This window comes from Loxodonta africana, chromosome 16, assembly GCF_030014295.1.
Source record: "Loxodonta africana isolate mLoxAfr1 chromosome 16, mLoxAfr1.hap2, whole genome shotgun sequence".
NCBI lineage: Eukaryota > Metazoa > Chordata > Mammalia > Proboscidea > Elephantidae > Loxodonta > Loxodonta africana.
In genome coordinates this window covers 66,888,938-66,908,579 of record NC_087357.1, presented here as the reverse complement: position 1 = coordinate 66,908,579, position 19,642 = coordinate 66,888,938, and the positions used below count along the sequence as shown (strand labels likewise).

The following is a 19,642-nucleotide window of genomic DNA, read 5'->3' as shown; positions in this document are numbered from 1 at the left end:
CTGTACTTGCGGGTAATATTCTTTATTTTGTGTGCCACTCTGTTTTTCGCTAAAAGGTGATCTCAGGGGGTAGTTTCAGTTCAAGGTTTAGAGTATCTCAGGACGATAGTCTCAGGGGAGTCCTCTGGTCTCAACTGGCAAATCTGGAGACTTTTTAAGAATTTGAGTTCTGTTCTGCATTTTTTTCCCCTTCTATCAGGGTCCATCTATCATGGCCCTGAGCAGAACGGTCAGTAGGGGTAGCCAGGCACCATCTAGTTCTTCTGGCCTCAGGATAGTTGAGGCCGTGGCTCATGTAGGCTATAAGCCCTGTAGACTAGTTTCTTCTCTGAGACTTTGGTTTCCGTCTTTCTCTTTTGCTCCTGATGAGTGGAGACCAGTAGTTGTATCTTAGATGGCTGCTCACAAGCGTTTAAGACCCCAGATGCTACTCACCTCAATAGGATGCAGAACGTGAACTCTGTGAAATACCTTATGCCAATTGACCGGGTTAGGACTCCTCCACTTACAAGGAGTTCTGATGATTCTGTTTGTGGCCACCTTTGGACTTTTTTTTTCCCCCTAAGGAAAGCGGCATGGCAGGATGAGAGCTGGACTTTGCAGTTCACCTGAATTTTGAGGCCAAATCCTGCCACTTTGTAGCTCTATGACCTTGGGTAGATTTTACTTTAAATCTCTCTGTACCTCCATCTCCTTATGTGCAGAATGGAGATCATGTGAAGATTCAATCATCTCACAGCTCTAACAGCCCTAGTTTGGTCTTCACAGAAGCCAGTTTCCTGGTCTACTCCTCCTCTATCTCTCCCACTCACTGAGAAAGGTTCAAGGAAATACAGTCCAGCAGTTCAAGTAATCAACTGTTTCAAACACCAGCCCATTTAGGTCAAGACCCTTCCTTGAGTTCTTCTCAAGATGCCAAAATAGAGGTCACCATAGTTATCTTCCCCCAAGGATGGACAAAGAATATTCCATAAACACCTGTGCAATCAGTTTCAGAGTCCTGACATGATCCCAAGCGAGGATTATGGTCCAGCTCTTCCTGTAAAGGGATTTAATGCCAACACTGCAGCTTTCGCACAGAGCCAGTGGCTGGGATCCTGTAATTTCCATCAAGCAGAAATTTTAATGTTGACCATCAGCATTGCTCACTTAGAGATCACGTACTTTGAAAAGTCCATAAAGTCCCAGGTAACAAATTGTTTCAGAGAGTCCCATATTGGATTACTCCTGAAGACCCCTTGAGGAGGGTGATATGAGGGACAAACATGGGCTTTCCACCCCTATGCCAGGGCAATGGGGAGGAATGGAGAGCAGCTCTAGCAGCCTGGGCCTCCTGGGACATCTTGACATCCACAATCTCTTCTTCTCCTCCCCTTTGTAGACCTCTACTCCAACCAGGCCAGGCTCCTTCTGTTGTCTGAACACCACTTAACCATTCCAGCCATTTGTCCCTGCTCAGGCTTGCCCAAGTTCTCCTCGTTACACATGGCATCTTCTCTTCCTTCAAGTCCCATCTCCTCTGTGACATTTCCAGGCCTCTTCAGCTCTCCATATACACAGGCTCCCTCCTCTGCGTTCCCAAAGCCTGGATTACCTGCGCCTTCTCCTCGACCCCCATTACTGGCAGCTGGATATAGAGAATTCCAGGTAAGGCCCAGAGCAGGGGTCTTGCACCAAATAAAGCTCTACTGATTGAATGATTTCCACTGCTGCAAGGAGTGGAAGTGGATATTCCAATCAACCCAGGGTCTAGATATAAGTTATATATATCAGCCTGAGCACTGGGCCTGGTGACTCATGTTTAGGTCAAGTCCTATCGAACCTGAAGTTGCAAAAGAGAGGAAACAAGGGTTGCTACAAAACGGTCTAACCACAGTACACACACATCTTGTTTTTATCTACATATGACGTTTTTGGTTTCAGAAATGCAGACCTATTACAAGATTAGTTTTCTGGGCTAGGAACTAGATCTTCTCTATTGAATCTGCTGGAGACAGTGAAAAGTGAGCCTCTGCTAAGGGCCAGGACTTCTGATGCATTCAGGAACGCTTTCCACAAATGGGCTTCCCTTCAACAAGCTCAACATAAGGTCAAGGAGGAAGCATAGTGAGAAGAAAAAAATTCTGCTCAGAGTGTTTTTGGTTTTTTTTAGATATTTGTTTCAATCTTACAGACACAGTGATGAATTTTGTAATTGGTCCAGTTTCCCTTTTCTCTTTAGCTACTAAGAAGCTCAGAGCCAATCAGGTGGCCCAACAAAGCTTTAACCATTGTGCCACCAGTGCTCCTTAGAGTCTCCCCTAGAGCCTTCCAAAAGGAATACAGCCCTGTGACACCATGGTTTTAGAACCATGAGACTGTTGTTGGACCTCTAACCTACAGAACCGTAAGATTATAAATTCATGCAGTTTTAAGCCGCCCAATTTGTAGTAATTTATTACAGCAGCAAATAGAAAATGAAAACACCTAGTAGTTAACCAGTTGTCTGTGAAAGCACTGCATTGGCCCCCTGCCTATATGACAAGCCCACATTCCTCACCTAGACTCAGGCCCTTCATGGCTGCCCTCTGGCTCCATCCTACCTTTCCAGCCTCACGTCTCAATAGGATTTTCTTCTTAATCCAGGGTTGCTCTTCTTATTTTCCTCTCTGGGTTTTTGGTACTAGAACTGACCTACCCACTCCTTTCATCTCCTCCTCCACAAAAAAATGCCATGCTCTTCTTTCTGCCTGTGTAACCTCATCTGTCCCTTCCTTCAGGGCTCAGCTCCAGCCCCACCTCCCCCAGGTGAATGCCATCCCTCAGTCTCACTACACACTCATCGAGTGTGTGCTACTGCTGCCTTGTTGCGTGCAGTCGAGTGGATTCTGACTCAGGCATAGCGAGCCTCTATGACAGAGTAGAACTGCCCCATAAGGTTTCCTAGGCTGTAATCTTTACAAGAGCAGATCTCCAGATCTTTTCTCGCGGAGTGGCTGGGTGGGTTTGCACCGTTGACCTTTCAGTTAGCTGCCAAGTGCTTAACTATTGCACCACCGCTGATGCGTAAGTACTATTGTATGTCTTCGTCCCCCGCCCCCATCTTCCCTATCCCTACCTTCTCCACCCCAACCCATCCCTGCCAGAATGTAAGATCCTACAGGGCTTGCACACCTTCGTGCCTTCAATACACTCAGCAGCTCCAAGCCCATCTTCTTGCAGAGAAAACTGAGGCTCTGAGATGAAGGGCAAGTGATACGTCCAAAAGCCTCCTGACTTTCAGTCCTGAGATCTTTTCCACTATTCTCTGTTGCAGACCCTCCGTAGAGATTTGCTGAATATGTGAGTGCTTTTGCTTGCCTCTACCAGGTTGCAATATTATCTCCACAGCCCAGCCATCCTTGCCTGAAGCCAGCATGACTCCCTTCCCTCTTGTGCCCCTAAACCAGCCTTTGAACCAAGTCTACAACATTACAGAAGGTTTGTGGGGCCAGAACAAGCTTCCTCACCCAGGCTCAGCAGAGTAGAGGGAGGTGTATGTGTCTCCTTCCCCCACTCCTCTTGAATGAGGTTAAGTTTAGGGAATTTTACAAATCGGGGAGTGATCTACATACAAAACCTTGCTGAGCCTTCCAACACTGCACTATTGTTGTGTGCATATGAGCTGATTTCAACTCATAGTGACCCTGTAGGGCAGAGTAGAACTCCCCTATAGGGTTTCCTAGGCCAAACCCCTGGGGTTGGCCAGGTCTTTTCTCCTGCGGAGCTGCTGGTGGGCTCAAACTGCCGAACTTTTGATTACCAGCCAAGAGTTTAACCATTTCGCCACCAGGGCTCCTACAATTTAGGGCTCCTGATAACACTGTGCTAACCACAGAAAGGAGCCCTGGTGGCACAGTGGTTAAAGCACTCAGCTACCGAAAGGTCGGCAGTTCAAACCCACCAGCTGCTCTGCAAGAGAAAGATGTGGCAGTCTGCCTCCATAAAGATTACAACCTTGGAAACCCTATGAGGCAGTTCTCTGTCTTATAGGGTCACTAAGAGTTGGGATCGGCTTGGCAGCAACTGGTTTTAATCACAGAAATAAAGTATATTTCAAAGTCACCTTGAGCAAGATTAATTCTTGCTGAGCCTGGGTTTTCCTCCTGTATAAAATAAGGGGTTTGTACTATCATGCCCAAACTCATTGGTTAGTTGGAAAAATGCAAATTAAAATAACAATGAAATACTATTTTTACTGATCAGGTTAGTGGAAAACTGTAAAAGGTGACAACTTTTAGCATTAGAGAGTAGGTGGGAAAACTGATACTTTTATACATTACTTGTGGGGTGTAATGCATTTGCTACAACTCTTGGGGAGAATAATGGGGTAATACCTTAAAATTTACAAGATGCATGCTGTTGGAGGTCAGGACAGATGTTACTCTCGGGATGGAAGCACTGACTCAAAGGGAGGACAGTGCATGCTCCTGGGGTGTTGGTAATGTTTTTGTTTATTCTTTTTGTTTGTTTGTTTTAACATTTTATTGGGCTTTAGGTGAACGTTTACATAGCAAATTAGTTTTCCAAACAATGATTCTTACACAAATTTTTCCATGACATTGGTTGCAATCCCCTCCACCACTGCAATGTGTCAGCACTCTCCCCCTTTCCTCCCTGGGTTCCCCATTTCCTTTAGTCTCGTTTCCCTGTCCTTCCCTGCCTTCTTGTCTTTGGTTTCGGGCAAATGTTCTCCTCCTAAGGAGCACATTCTCCACGGGTGTTATTGTTTATTTTATAGCCCTGTCTATTATTTGGCTGAAAGGTGGCCTCCGGGAGTATCTTCAGTTTCAAGTTAGAAGGTTGTCCTTAGGGCAATAGTCTCAGGAGTTCCTCCAGTCTCTTTCAGACCAGTAAGTCTGCTCTTTTTTTTTTAATTTGAATTTTGTTCTACATTTTTTACCCATTCTAATCAGGACCTTCTATTATGATCCCGATCAGAGTGGTCTCTAGTGGTAGCTGGGCACTATCTAGTTCCTCTGGTCTCAGGTTAGAAGAGGCTGTGGTTCATGTGGGCCAATGTTCTGTTTCTTTATCTGGGTACTGGTCATATTTGTGAAAAATCCTTTGAACTGCAGATCTATGATGTGTGTACTTTTTGGAACATAAGTTAAATGTTAAAAAGTTAAAATAATACATGCACATCCTTTGATCCAATAATTCCAGCTTTGGTAAACCTATCCTACAAAAATGAAGCATTAAAAGGATTCATTCACAAGTATGCTTACTGGTTTGTAGTGGCACAAAAGCTGAAAATAGCCTTAATGTTCATCATAGTAAATAGATGCATAAGTAGGATATATCTAAGCTATGGAATCATACCCACTACCAAACCCACTGCCGTCGAGTCGATTACTCATAATGACCCAATAGGACAGAGTAGAACTGCCCCTATAGAGTTTCCAAGGAGCGCCTGGTGGATTCTAACCATCTACCTTTTGGTTAGCAGCCGTGGCTCTTAACCACTACACCACCAGGGTTTCCATGGAGTCATAAGCAGCTGATAAGGAAGTTGTGCCACTAGGAAGCAGTGAACTTCTGTTTGGGGGTGATGGCTGCGCAACATGATTAATGTCATTCATATCACTAAATCATACACTTGAAAAATGTCAAATTGGCAAATGTGTCATATATATTTTTACAACAATAAAAAAGGGCTTTATCAATGTGTATTAAGCTGGAGAAAGTTCTATGACAAATTATTAAGTGGGGGAAAAAAAGCAAGTTGCCGAGTAAGATGTGTAATATGATTCCATTTTTTATACAAAGAACATAATAAAAGAAACCATATATGTGTTCATATGTTTGCATATATGTATTTGAGCATAAAGGCATGAGGTGTGGAAAGACACCCACCACACCATTAACACTGGTTACCTTGGGGATGCAAGGCCGAAGGAGAATGAGGGAAGATTTTTATATATCTCTATACTTGACTTAGAAAACCTGGTAGTGTAGTGGTTAAGTGCTACGGCTGCTAACTAAAGGGTTGGCAGTTTGGATCCACGAGGTGCTCCTTGGAAACTCTGTGGGGACAGTTCTACTCTCTCCTATAGGGTCACTATGAGTCGGAATCGACTCAATGGCAACGGGTTTGTTTTTGGGTTTTTTTTGTATGCTTGACTCAGATGGGAAGGACTGGGCAGTGTTTCGTTGTGCTGTGCACAGGATTGCTATGAGACAGAACCGACTCCATGGCACCTAACAACAACAATACTTGATTCGTTATAAGAAGCACATTATTACTTTTTTAATGAAAAAAATGTAATAAACCAAGCAAAAACATATAGGACCCGGGAAAGAATGGCTCCACCCTGGGAGAGTGGTGGAGGGAGGCATCAGGCTGATAGCTTTGAATCAGACCCGGAGAACAATCAGTCCAGACTGAAGCAGGATGAAAGAGGGCCCCAGGAGGGAGGTCTCTGGGAGGAAAAAGGAATTCTATAGAATAGATGATTACGAGGGTGTTTGACAATTCAGAATGTGTTACAGTTTGGCAAATACTGAGGGAAGAAATATGATCATTGTATTTTACTTTAATTTGCAGAGAGTGATTTTTACATAATCATTGTAAATACTGTTTATTAACTTTGGAACCCCCTTACAAAGACATAAGAACTTAATTATATTACAGAATGTGTATCTCTCAACCCTGACAATGTATATATGAAATTACAGGTGATTTGTAAAGCTGAAGAATGAGAAGTTACAGGGAAGGGTAGGAGCACTAATACCTTTATCTTAGTGGGTAGTCAAGAGACGGAACAAGACGCACGCACATAAGTGTATTATATCAATACACAGCTTAACTAAAGATCATGTTAAACTATATTGAGAGATATATTGAGAAGTGAGGAGGGGAAGTGGGTGTTATAAGTGAACTAAATCCTTTACTATCATTGGCAGAAGTGAATAGATACTGTTTTAAATTGATAAGTCAAGAAATAGTGATATGAGCATGTTATTACATATATCCAGGTAACCACCAATGACAGTTAAACCTAGCTCCCTCCTGGGGGTGGTTGAGGGAACGGGTAGGGAAGGATGGTGTTAGGAGCTGTTACTTTTCATTTTAATCTCCTTGGAACTATTGGTTTGTTCTTTTTTTCGTTACTAAATAAAAAAATTATATAAAATATTGGTAATTTGATAAAATATTATTAAAAAAATAACTTTTTAAGAAAGGAAATTAATTCAATTGTGTGTATGTGTGTGTAAGTAGCATTCAACAAATTCTCAAGGGGATAAGTGACTAAGAACTATATAAACCCAGTGCCGTGAGAACTATATAAAGATGGTAACTAATATAAAAAATGGATGACATTGCCTAGGGAGCTTGGAAAGACTGAGAACCTAGGTCAAAATTATAAGGATCAACATATTTAAGTGAATTGAATTGAATTGAAAAAGCACTTGAAGGAAACACAAGGAGGGCTGGTGAGGTAGAAGAATGGAAAAGTGCAGTCTTGTGGGAGGGAAAGGAGGAAGGAGCAGTTAGTCAAACCTATACTATCAAGAGGCCAGGAATGATGACGACTCAAAAGCTTCCATTGAGCCTAGCAGCAAGGTAGTCCCTAGGTTCCCTGGTATGGACACATGTCAGTCAATGGCTAAGTCCACTATATGCTGTGGGTGCATATATTGGTATACTAGGCTGCCTGGCTGAAGAGATATGGGGGAAAAGTTTCATTTTTCTCATTCAGAGAGTTCCAAGCTCTCATCCACCTGCCATGTCACTCTTATCCAAATGAAGTTATCACTGATGGTAGATCAAAGATACAAATATGCATCTCCATCCTGCAATTTTGGGATATGCCCAGAGAGGAGGCGCTCTGTCTGCTGTAGGAGAAAGGACTGCTTCCCCAGAACCAGGCACTCAGTCTTCATTTTAACCAGACATCACCAGGACAAAGCATTTCTTGGGGTATGAGGGTGGGGGAAAAAGTGATTTGCTCCACCGCAAATTTGTCAAGTTTCTGAGAGATGGTTCTGCCTTTGTACTTCAGAGTACTTAATAACACACCACTGGGACAACCAATTAGGTATTTCCATTCAAATCCCCCATGGACTGCTGCTTGCCCTGTCTATATGCCTTGTCAAACAACCTCTCCTTCCCTTTCCTTGCCTCCCTTGAGGGATTCTAGAATACTCTTCAAGGATCCTTAGGGAGTGCCTACCTCCTATCTCAGAGGTTTCCCCTTGGGCTCTGAGAGACCCAGTGTTGTGGTTACCAACCTCAGCCCCAAGGAGGTGTGCACCCAGTGGAATTTCCCTCCCTGTACAGGGAGCTCCAGGAAAGGAGAGAGTTGCAGCTCCTAAGCTACCCAAAAAAAAGCTGCTGGAAATGTTCATTCTGTCCCTCTGTCCCACTGGGAACTGGAGACAAAGAATAACTTTCTGGTTCAGGCTGTTTCTCCATATACGTACTGCTCTAATACACTCCAGCTCTAACTTCCTTTTCTTAGCTTCGACAGTAGGGATTCTTGAACGTCAATGTACATAAATATCCCACAGGGTTCTACTAAAATAAAGATTTCTGAGCTCACTCTGAGTTTCTGATTAATTTTGGCTGCTGTTGTTATTAGGTGCCATGGAGGTGGCTCCAACTCATGGCGACCTTACGTATATAACGGAAGGAAACGATGCTTGGTCCTGGATGAGCCTTGGTATGTTTGAGTCCATTGTGGCTGCTATTGTGTTAACCCACTCATTGAGTTTTCCACTTTTTTGCTGACCCTCTACTTTATCAAACATGATGGTTTTATGCCTTTTCTAGTGACTGGCCTTTCCTGAGGACAAGTCCAAAGCAAGTGAGCTGAAGTCTCACCATTCTTATTTCTAAGGAGCATTCTGGTTATATTTCTTCGAAGACTGATTTGTTTGTTCTCCTGGTAGTCCACGGTATAGTCACTACTCTTCGCAAACACCACACTTTGAATGCATCCATTCTTCTGTCTTCTTTATTCATTGTCCAGCTTTCCCACGCACAGAGGCAACTGAAAAGACTATGGCTTGGATCAGGTGCACCTTAGTCATCAAAGTGATATCTTTGCTTTTTAAAACTTTAAAGAAGTCTTTTCAGCAGATTTGCCCAATGCAATGTCATTCGATTTCTTCACGGCTGCTGCCATGGGTATTAATTGTAGATCCAAGTAAAAGGAAATCCTTGACAACTTCAATCTTTTCTCCATTTATCATTATGTTGCTTATTGTTCCAGTTGTGAGGATTTTTGTTTGTTTTTTGTTGAGGTGTAATCCATATTGAAGGCTGTAGACTTTGATCTTCATCAGTAAGTGCTTCAAGTCCTCTTTATTTCCAGTAAGCAAGGTTGTGTCATCTGTACAACACAGGTTGTTAATGAGTCTTCTTTCAATCCTGATGCCGCATTCTTCTTCATATTGTCCAGCTTCTCGGATTATTTGCTCAGCATACAGACTGAATAAGCATGATGAAAGAATACAACCCTGATGCATACCTTTCCTGACTTTAAACTATGCAGTAGCCCCTCGTTATGTTCAAATGACTGCCTCTTGGTCTATGCACAGGTTCTGCAAAAGCACAGTTAATGTTCTGGAATTTCCATTCTTTGCACTGTTATCCATAATTTGTTATGATCCACATAGTCGAATGCCTTTGCATAGTCAATAAAACATAGGTAGACATCTTCCTGGTATTCTCTACTTTCAGCTAAGATCCATCTGACATAGCAATGATACCCCTTGTTCCACGTCCTCTCCCGAATCAGGTTTGAACTTCTGGCAGTTCCCTGTTGATGTACTACTGAGACCGTTTTTGAATGACCTTCTGCATAACTTTACTGGTGTGTGATATTAATAACATTGCTTGATAATTTCCACATTCTGTTGGATTACCTTTCTTTGGAATGCGCACAAATATGGATCTCTTCCTGTCAGTTGGCCAGGAAGCTGTCTTCCAAATTTTTTGACGTAGACAAGTGAACACCTCTAGTGCTGTCTCTGTTTGTTGAAACATCTCAGTTGGTATTCTGTCAATGCTTTTGTGTAGTCAATAAAACACAGGTAATTCCTGAATAAACTGAATGCTTTGAAGGCCAGTGTAGCAAGGGCAGGGGTCTGGGGACCATGGTTTCAGGGGACATCTAAGTCAATTGGCATGATAAAATCTATTAACAAAACATTCTGCATCCCACTTTGAAGAGTGGCGTCTGCGGTCTTAAATGCTAGCAAGCAGCAATCTAAGATGCATCATTTGGTCTCAACTCACCTGGATCAAAGGAGAATGAAGAACACCAAGGACACAAGGTGATCACGAGCCCACGAGACAGAAAGGGCCACATGAACCAGAGACTACATCAGCCTGAGACCAGAAGAACTAGATGGTGCCCGGCTACAACTGATGACTGCCCTGACAGGGAACACAACGGAGAACCCCTGAGGGAGCAGGAGATCATTGGGATGCAGACCCCAAATTCTCATAAGACCAGACTTAATGGTCTGAGACTGGAAGGACCCTGGTGGTCATGACTCCAGACCTTCTGTTGGCCCAGTACAGGAACCACTCCCGAGGCCAACTCTTCAGACACGGATTGGACTGGACAATGGGTTGGGGACGGATGCTGGTGAGGAGTGAGCTTTTTGGATCAGGTGGACACTTGAGACTATGTTGGCATCTCCTGCCTGGGGGGTAGATGAGAGGGTGGAGGGGGTTAGAAGCTGGCGAAAAGGACACAAAAAGAGAGAGTGGAGGGAGAGAGTAGGCTTTCTCATTAGGGGGAGAGTAATTGGGCGTGTGTAGCAAGCTGTATATGGGTTTTTGTGTGAGAGACTGACTTGAATTGTAAACTTTCACTTAAAGCATAATAAAAATTATTAAAACAAAAAACACACAGGTAAGTATTTTTCTGGTAGTCTCTTCTTTTGACCAAGATCCATCTGTCTTCAGCAGTGATATCCCCTGTTCCTTGTCCACTTCTGAATCTAGCCTGAAGTTCTGGCAGTTCTCTGTTGCATTTTTTTAGGCATAATGTGTTTCTGGTGTTTTTTAAAAGCATAATGCTTCTAGGCCATCATATATTTGATATTTTTGTAGGATAAAATTAAACTAAGATTTGATTTTCTACTGTAAAGGAGCTGTAAATACTGACATATGCATCAAAAAGGTTGGTTTTTATAAGTAAGAAAACTGTCAATGTAGGGTTGCAGTCATTTTTGAATTATCTTCAGCAAAATTTTGCTAGCAAGGTCTGGGCTAGAGGCTGGAACTCTGCATTTTAATAAGTACCTCTTAATGATTCTGATGTAGGTAGTCCTGGCAACTGGCACTATGAAACAATGTCCTAGAGCTTATGCTAATACTATCTATTATTAAAAATGTGATCTTAAGTATAATTATCTCAACTATTCAATAGTCATTGAACATCATCAAATAACTATATAAAAAATGCCAGTCACGTCAGATTCAGCAACTCAGCATCACTCAGTAGGTTCTGTTTTCCTTAACTTTATTTTTGAACCGTATTTTCAAATACAGCACGAAAAAGGCCTTCTTGTTACTTTCTGTGGATGAAAAATAAACACTGGGTCATGGCCTTCCTGAGAAGGAAGTTACTGGCTTAAAGAGCCTGCTTGGATTACAGCGGTAAAATTTTATGAGAGCTGTACTTTCTCCGGGACTTCTCCTTGACTCAAATCCTGGTTGCTTTCCTGAAATTTTTTCCCATTCCAGGTTTTTTCTAATAATATTACAAATAATAATGAACAATAATAGGAATGGATATAGTGATCCCCAATTGATTTTTTTTTTTTTAAAAGATTACATCTCTCTGGAGTGCAAAATAGTCAGACAGCTCATTTGTGTACTACTGCTTATAATATAAATGCATCTATATACATTGGGCCATTTAAAAAGTATTGTTGCCCTAACACATCTCTTCACAACTCACGAGTAGTAACTGATTGTGAAAATAAAAGAGACATGTACTGAAGGGGGCTATGAAAAGTTCAAAAACATCACTACAGCTACTTAGAAACAAAACGAATAATTTTTTAAACATCTATCTGTATAGACCTACAGAGATATAGCTATAAGTATGGTCTGGACGATGTGTGATTTTAGGTTAATCTCTTATTGCAGCTTCTGCCTGGCTTACTGGCTTTCCCTTCCTATAATCCATTCAAACTAAAATTGATAAAACCTGGTAGCTTTTTAAGTTTGTGAAAGTTATTTATACTTACCTTGGTTCAAATAATAGCTTTACCACTTCCTAGCTATGTGACCTTGGGCAAGTCACTTAAGTTCTAAGCCTCAGTTTCACATTCTGGAAAACGAGGATAACGGTACCCACTTCAGAGGGTTTTTCAGACAATTATATGAGATAACGCATACACCATGTCTAGATACTGCTCAATAATACTAGCTTTTATAATAAGTACCTTACATATAAGGCCTAAACAAACCCCCAAATTAAACCAGTAAAAGCAAGAGTTGGCAAACTATAGCTGGTAGGCCAAATGTGGCCTGCCATTTGTTTTTGTGAGTAAAGTTTCTGGAACACAGTCATTTTCATTCATTTACGTATTACCTATGACTGCTTTCCACAGCTGTCTAATTGTGACAGAGGATGTATGGCCTGCGAAGTGCAAAATATTTACCATCTGGCTCTTTACAGAAAAAGTTCATCAAACCCTGAGTAAAAGAGGAATTTAACTGACCAAAACAAAGAGCATTTGACATGTGGACAAGTCTATTTTCTAATAAAAACAAAAATGTAAAAAGGTATTGCCATGGCTTGAATTGTGTCCCCCCAAAATATGTGTCAATTTGGCTAGACCATGATTCCCAGTATTGTGATTGTCCACCAATGTGATTTTCCTGGGTGTTGTAAATCCTATCACTATGATGGTCCAGGTCCTGGTCCAGGGAACCTTGAGGGGAGGGTCTTCAACATTCTTTCAGGGGATCCATGGAACTATTTTCATAATAATACTAAGGCATTATTTAACTTTTTCACTCTCTTCTTTCACAAATGCACAGTAGAGTTTTTCAAAGGCCATATGACATGACATATCACAACCAAAAAAAAAAATCAAACCCAGTGCCGTCGAGTCGATTCCGACTCATTGTGACCCTATAGGACAGAGTAGAACTGCTCCATAGAGTTTCCAAGGAGTGCCTGGTGGATTCAAACTGCTGACCCTTTGGTTAGCAGCTGTAGCACTTAACCACTACACCACCAGGGTTTCCCATATCACAACAGCTGTGAAAATTAAGCTGTCTCCTATTAAACAGACATTAAAGACATTTGCAAAAACGTAAAACAATGCCACTCCTCTATTTTGTTTTTGAAAAATAATTATTTTTCATGTTATTTATATGTCAATGAAATGGGTTTACTATTGTCATTTTAACAAATTAACCTTGTTAAAATTTCTCAATTTTAATTTCAAATAGGGTAAATACAGAAAGATATAACTCACATAAACAAAAGCTCTCTGGGGTCCTCAATAATATTAAGTGCAAAGGGGTCCTGAGATTAAGAAGTTTGAGAACTGCTGGTCTAGAACTGCAATGAAGTCCTGGAGGGCAGCTGTCTTTGGGAAGCCATGCACAAAGACAGCAACGTTGGTGGAACGGGCTTTGTGAACAGGGCGTAGGACTGCAAAGCAGCCAGTGAGATGTTCTGCTGGTAACTAAAGACAAAGTCTATTTTTTAGAACATAAAGTTTTTTTGTTTTTTGTTTTTTTTTTAAAGTGTACTTTAGGTGAAAGTTCACAGCCCAAGCCAGTTTCCCACACAAAAACATATACACACTGCTACGACCCCAACCACCATCCTTACAATGTGACAGCACACTCCCTCCTCCACTCCGGATTTCCTGTGTCCATTCAACCAGCTCCTATCCCCTTCTGCCTCCTCATCTTGCCTCTGGGAAGAAGCTGCCCTTTTAGTCTCATGTATCTACTTTAACTAACAAGTACACTCTTCACAAGTATCTTTTTATGTCTTATAGTCCAGGCTAATCTTTGTCTGAAGAGTTGACTTCAGGAATGGTTTTAGCTCTGGGTTACCAGAGAGTCCAGGTACCATGTCTTCTGGGTTTCCTCTAGTCTCAGTCAGGCCATGAAGTCTGGTCTTTTTACTAGAATTTGAGTTCTGTACCCAACTGTTCTCCTGCTCCATCAAGGACTCTCTGTTGTGTTCCCTGTCAGAGTGGTCACTGGTGGTAGCCAGGCACCATCTAGTTCTTCTGGTCTAAGGCTGATGGAGTCTCTGGTTTATGTGGCCCTTTTTGTCTCTTGTCCTTGTGTCTTTGGTGTTCTTCATTCTCCTTTGCTCCAGGTGGGTTGGGACCAATTGATGAAGACAAAGTCTTAAAATACGAAAAGTCACCACAGACAGTAAACAACAAATAACTGAGTATGTTGATGGCTATTAGGATAAAGACTGGCTTTAAAAATAGTGCTTGTTATACTTGAATTTTATCTTTTGAACTCAAGTTGAATAACACACAGTTGAGAAGAAAAAAAAACTACCAAGATTTAAGAGAGTATGTCTTACAGATCATATTTTCAGAGCTTAGCACAGTGCCTAACACACAGAAAGAGCTTAGTAGTTCATTAAATGAATGAATATATAAATGAAGTTATGAAGCTGAATAAGGCTGATAGCAAAATGGCTGTATCCAGTAAGTCTTACAACAGGGTGTTTGTTCTAGAATTAGTTTTCAAAGAAAGAGTTGAAGAAATGAGTAGGTGAAATGCAATGCTGTATCATTACCCCACAGAAACCTCCCTTCCCTCTCTGCCTCCTCTTGACCCTTTTTTCTTTCCTTATAAAGTTTGATTATAGGGTCTTATTAGTAATCAATTCACTTCAAGATTAACATTCTAAACTCAACACTATCTAAACAGAACTCTTCATTCTAATTCCATAAACCAAAAAATGAAACCCATTGCCGACTGACGAGTCAATCCTGACTCATATGACCCTTTAGGATTGCGCAGAACCGCCCTGTAGGTTTTTCAAGGAGCGGCAGGTAGATTCAAACTGCCGACCTTTTGATTAACACCTGACCTCTTAACCAGTGCGCCACCAGGGCTCCAACTCTACCTCGTCCATAAAAACGTCCTCCTCCCACAGACTTCCTCAGCATGATTCTTCTTTTCCCTTCATGCTGTACATTTAATCCTTTAGCATGTCCTGTAGTTCTACCTCCAATGCACATAGCAAATGTATCCACTTCTCCCCATCCCTACTCTCTCTCTCTAGCCAAAAACACTTTAATCTCTCACTTGGATTTATCAGAACCTAGCTCATCTCCCCGCTTCCCCACCTCCCCGACAACCTCTACAGTGTACTCTCCTTAGGAGCCAGAGTGGTTTCTTAAAAATGCCAATCAGATCATGCCACCCTCCTTCTTAAAATTCTCAATGTTCCCCACCGCACCTAGAATAAAATCCAAATTCCTTATCCTGATCTATAAAGCTCTCTCCATCTGGACTCCCTTCCCCTACCTCAGCCCACTCCCATCTGCTCCAGCTACACTGGCCTTTCCTACCTTCTAAAACATCAAACTCCTTCCTAAACTCATTCAGCTTGAGGGCCTAGAGTTTCCTGGAACACTCCACCCAAAGACTTGTGCTTGGCTGCCCTTTTTTCCATTTAGTTCCCAGCTCAATGTCATCTCCCACTTATCTGACCACTATAGCTAAAGCAGCACCCTTTCTCATTAAATGTTTACCATACTACTGTTTTCCTTTGTTAACAGCACTTATGTCTAGAATCTATCTTGCTCATTTCTTTACTTGAGCCATGGGAACAGGAACCTTGTTTTTCTTGTTCATCACTGTATCCTCTACGCTTAGAAAACTAGAACAGTGCCTGACCCATAGTGGACACTTAATAAATATTAAATATTGAATAAATTACACATTACTGACACTCAAAAAGATTTTTGTCCTAGCAAGCTGAGGACTATCAAGTATGTAAACATTACAGAATTTTAGAGCTGACCTAGTCCTAAACTTTCAGAAGCAAGTTAATAGGCAAGCCAACACTGAGTTATTTTCCCTACCAAATATAACCATCCTGATGTGTACACTGGATAAGGACTCCATGTCAACTATGTATTTCTTATGATGACTAACATATTATACATTAACAATGTTTAATTATGAAGTACAAAATCATTTTTCATTAGTGCTTACAGGTTTATAAATATACCAGGACCCTGGGATGAGAAACCACAGCCAATAATCATTTCTGGCACACAGTAGTAGCTCAATAAATATTTATTAAATGAAAAGACTTTAATATTTTCTAACAGTGCAATGTTATTGAAGAAATATTCTTCCCTGGCTTCACATAAGTTAATATCTTTGAAGCGTCAAAAAAATAAAACCTATTCTTTCAAGAAAACAAAAAAGAAAACAGAAGTTTTTATTAGTGGAACAAGTCAATTTATTATATTTCCAGCAAGGAATATAATTGAGATAAACTACTCTGCAACACACAAAATAAACATAACTTAGGTTTTATTATTTTCAAAAAGCAAAGATTTCTTTGGGAATTTTGGAAAGTAAGTATTTTGGAAAGAATAACTTCAGAAAGTTACTTTTTCAATTTTAATGTAGTAACAGGCTTGTCTTCCAGGTACATTACCCAGCATTTTCCCCTGTAAACTAATCCATTGAGTACTAGCCAACAACATTAGAAACTGAAGCAGTAAAAGTTTATATTTAAATAGGAAACAAGCAATCTGAAATACCAATCACAGTCACTTCATCAAGGCAATTTACATAATTAAGTGTAGATTATTAATTACCTTTATGTTGATTAAGGTCCTAGCAAAGACTCAACTGGTCTGACTGTACCTCAGTTTGAACGCGCTCATCTAGCTGTAGAGGTAAATGTGATGGGGAATGAGGCCGGTTTGATAAGGGAAAGAAGCGCTTCAATATTGCACATTTCCTTTCTTTAAAAACACAGATTACGTCAGGGCCATCTTGGTTCTGAATCTCTCCATTTTTGTTGGAAGGAGGCTCACCATCTCTTTACTAAGCTCTAGCTCAACTTCTATTTCCTGGGCAGCCTCAGGGTGCCTTTCACAGTAATCAACAATGAATTTGTAATGTTCCAATGATGTTGCCAAATTTTCTAGCTCTTTCTTGGGATCGGCAGTGATGATTTTGCCATAGAGACGGGCAACTCGAAACTTAGCTAGCATGGCAGGGCGAAGAACATCTTCCCCTATATGCTCAGGAAACACTTTATTTGGGTCTCTCAGGGAGTCTAAGAAGAGCTGGTAGTACTTCAGTGCTGACTTATTAAGATTATTAATTTTTTTTACGATGTGTGAATCAGGATCCCTTAACTTGTCCGCAATGGCAACCTTTAAATCCATCATATCATAGTAAGTATGTGCAATTTCAAACTGAATCTGTCTGTTGACCAACAGATAGTACTGTGGATTCAGGTCTACAATTAGGGGCTCTAGCATGGCTATTCTACGTTTATGCATCTTGCATCGTCTCTCCAGGTCAGTTTCAAAGAATGCCAGCACCTTAAACAGAGCACTGTGGTCCTGGACAATTTCAATATGGTCGGTGACATAACCATCAATCTGAAAGAACTCTTTTGCCTCAAAGACATAGTGCTGACCCAGTAAGAAAAGTTCTCTGGCTTCTTCAAAATCTAAAGGTCTCAGATACCTCACTTTCTCTTCCACTGCGGAGATGGCGTCACACAGTTCACCATTTCCAAACTGCACAGCTTTTTTCCTAACACTTTCTTCCTCGTCTAGTTCTTTTTTCCTTAAAGCTCTAAGCTCAGATTGTTTATCAAGATCAAGCTCTCCTATGTTGTCCTGAAAGAAAAAGAAAAAAATTATGGTTTAGTAGGACACTGATCTCCTGCTGGCAAATAATATAAAGCAAGCTTGAAAATAAAGAAAAGAAAGAAAACCCTCTTACTACTTCCCAACCTGGTTTAAAAAAATCAAACTCAATGCCGTCAAGTTGATTCTGATTCACAGCGACCCTACAGAACAGAGTAGAACTGTCCCATATGGTTTCCAAGCACTGGCTGGGAGATTTGAACTGCTGACCTTCTGATTAGCAGCTGAGCTCTTAACCACTGTGCCACCAGTTATAATCTTAAAACATGTTTTAAAACTTCTTACAATTATATTTTTAAAAGGAGGGAAAGTCCTTAAATAAATAAAATGTAAGATAAACTGCTTACGTATTAATCCTCTTTGGAAACTCACACTCACTCACAGTTACTCCTTCAATAAGACAAGTGTATATGGAAGTACTCTGAGAACTGCGAAACATTATCTACATGTAATACTTCATTATTAGCATGTATTCTTTAACATTATAGTAAGAGTGCAATCTTCATCCTAAAAATATTTCACAGGGATGCCACTAAGACTACTAACATGACATTTACGCTATGATAGGTTATTCAGTGCCATACACTACAGAGAAATGCTCTAGGTCTCTTAAAGTCACTAGTGTGGCAAGAGCTACATTTACCATCATTGGTAAGGTTATCAACCCCCTGAGGGGAGGGGCAAAAAAGGAGAGCTGAGATGGTTAAAAAATAGAGTAAGCGCACCTCCCCCTTTCGGGCCAATAAAATTAAACACGAGATCCCTTGACAGTCAGCCCCAAGGCCCTTTTTCCTTCAGCTGACACTGTCTCTCTAGACTTGCACTGTTCAAAATAGTAGCCACCAGCATGCTTGGCTACTGAAGTGTGGGGATTCTAAACAGGTGTGTGCTGTATGTAAAATACACACCCAATTTCAAAGACTTCGTACAAAAAAAATATGAAATGTCTCACTAATAACTTACTGATTCCATGTAGAAATGATAATATTTTGGAGATCTTAGGTTAAATACAATGTACAATTAAAATGAATTTCACCTGTTTGTTTTTACCTTTTCTAATGTCTTTTTAATGTGGCCACTAGAAAATGGTCAATTACAGCTGTGGTGGCATTCTCTCTCTATTGGGCAGCACTGCTCTAGACAAGTGATTCCATGCACGCCCATGGCTGCAACGGCTATCCACGGGAAGATGCCTCACAAATCTACAGCTACGGCCCAAGCCCCTCCTCAAGCCCCAGAGCCAAACGGTAACTCCTCTCAGGAGACGCAAAGACACCTCATCCTCAACGTGTCCAAGATGGAACTCCTAGTCTTCTTCAGCAAATCGGCAACTATTCCCGTGGTATTTCAGTGAAGGACAGCCCCATCTATCTGGACAGTCAGCAGCTTAAGAGTTACTGACATGTGATTTCCTCTCCCCTCTTACCCCATATCTCCAACCCATCACCAAGTCCTTTGTGTTGTACTTTCTAAATACCTCTTGAATCCATTCTTTTTCTCTATCTTCCCTGCCACCATCCTAGACCAAGATACCTTCACATCTCATCTGGACTGTTCCAGCTGTCTTCTAACTAATCTCCCTCAACAAATCTTGCCTTCCTTCAATTCATTCTCCATTCTGCTGCCTAAGTGATCTTTCTAAAACCCTTCAAGGCTTCCAACTGCTCTTGGGATAGAGACAACAATCCCTTAAAGACCTCCTTGGTCTAGCCCCTTTCTAACTCTACCTCTATCTTATATCACATTT

The 19,642-nt window shown here is 41.2% G+C and overlaps 1 protein-coding gene across 4 annotated transcripts in view; it reads right to left on the bottom strand.

Moving 5' to 3' along the window:
• Nucleotides 1-5,928: 5,928 nt before the first annotated feature.
• Nucleotides 5,929-19,642, bottom strand: part of KIFBP (kinesin family binding protein) — a 33,190-nt gene continuing 19,476 nt past the window's right edge. For 2 of the 4 annotated variants that reach the window (XM_023547018.2, XM_064269651.1), the window contains one exon: nt 5,929-17,865. In XM_023547018.2, the coding sequence (XP_023402786.1) occupies nt 16,990-17,865 (876 nt within the window). In that variant the 3' untranslated portion in view covers nt 5,929-16,989. The remainder of the gene's footprint in view (nt 17,866-19,642) is intronic. The other 2 variants (XM_023547019.2, XM_003409303.4) reach the window with 2 other exon arrangements.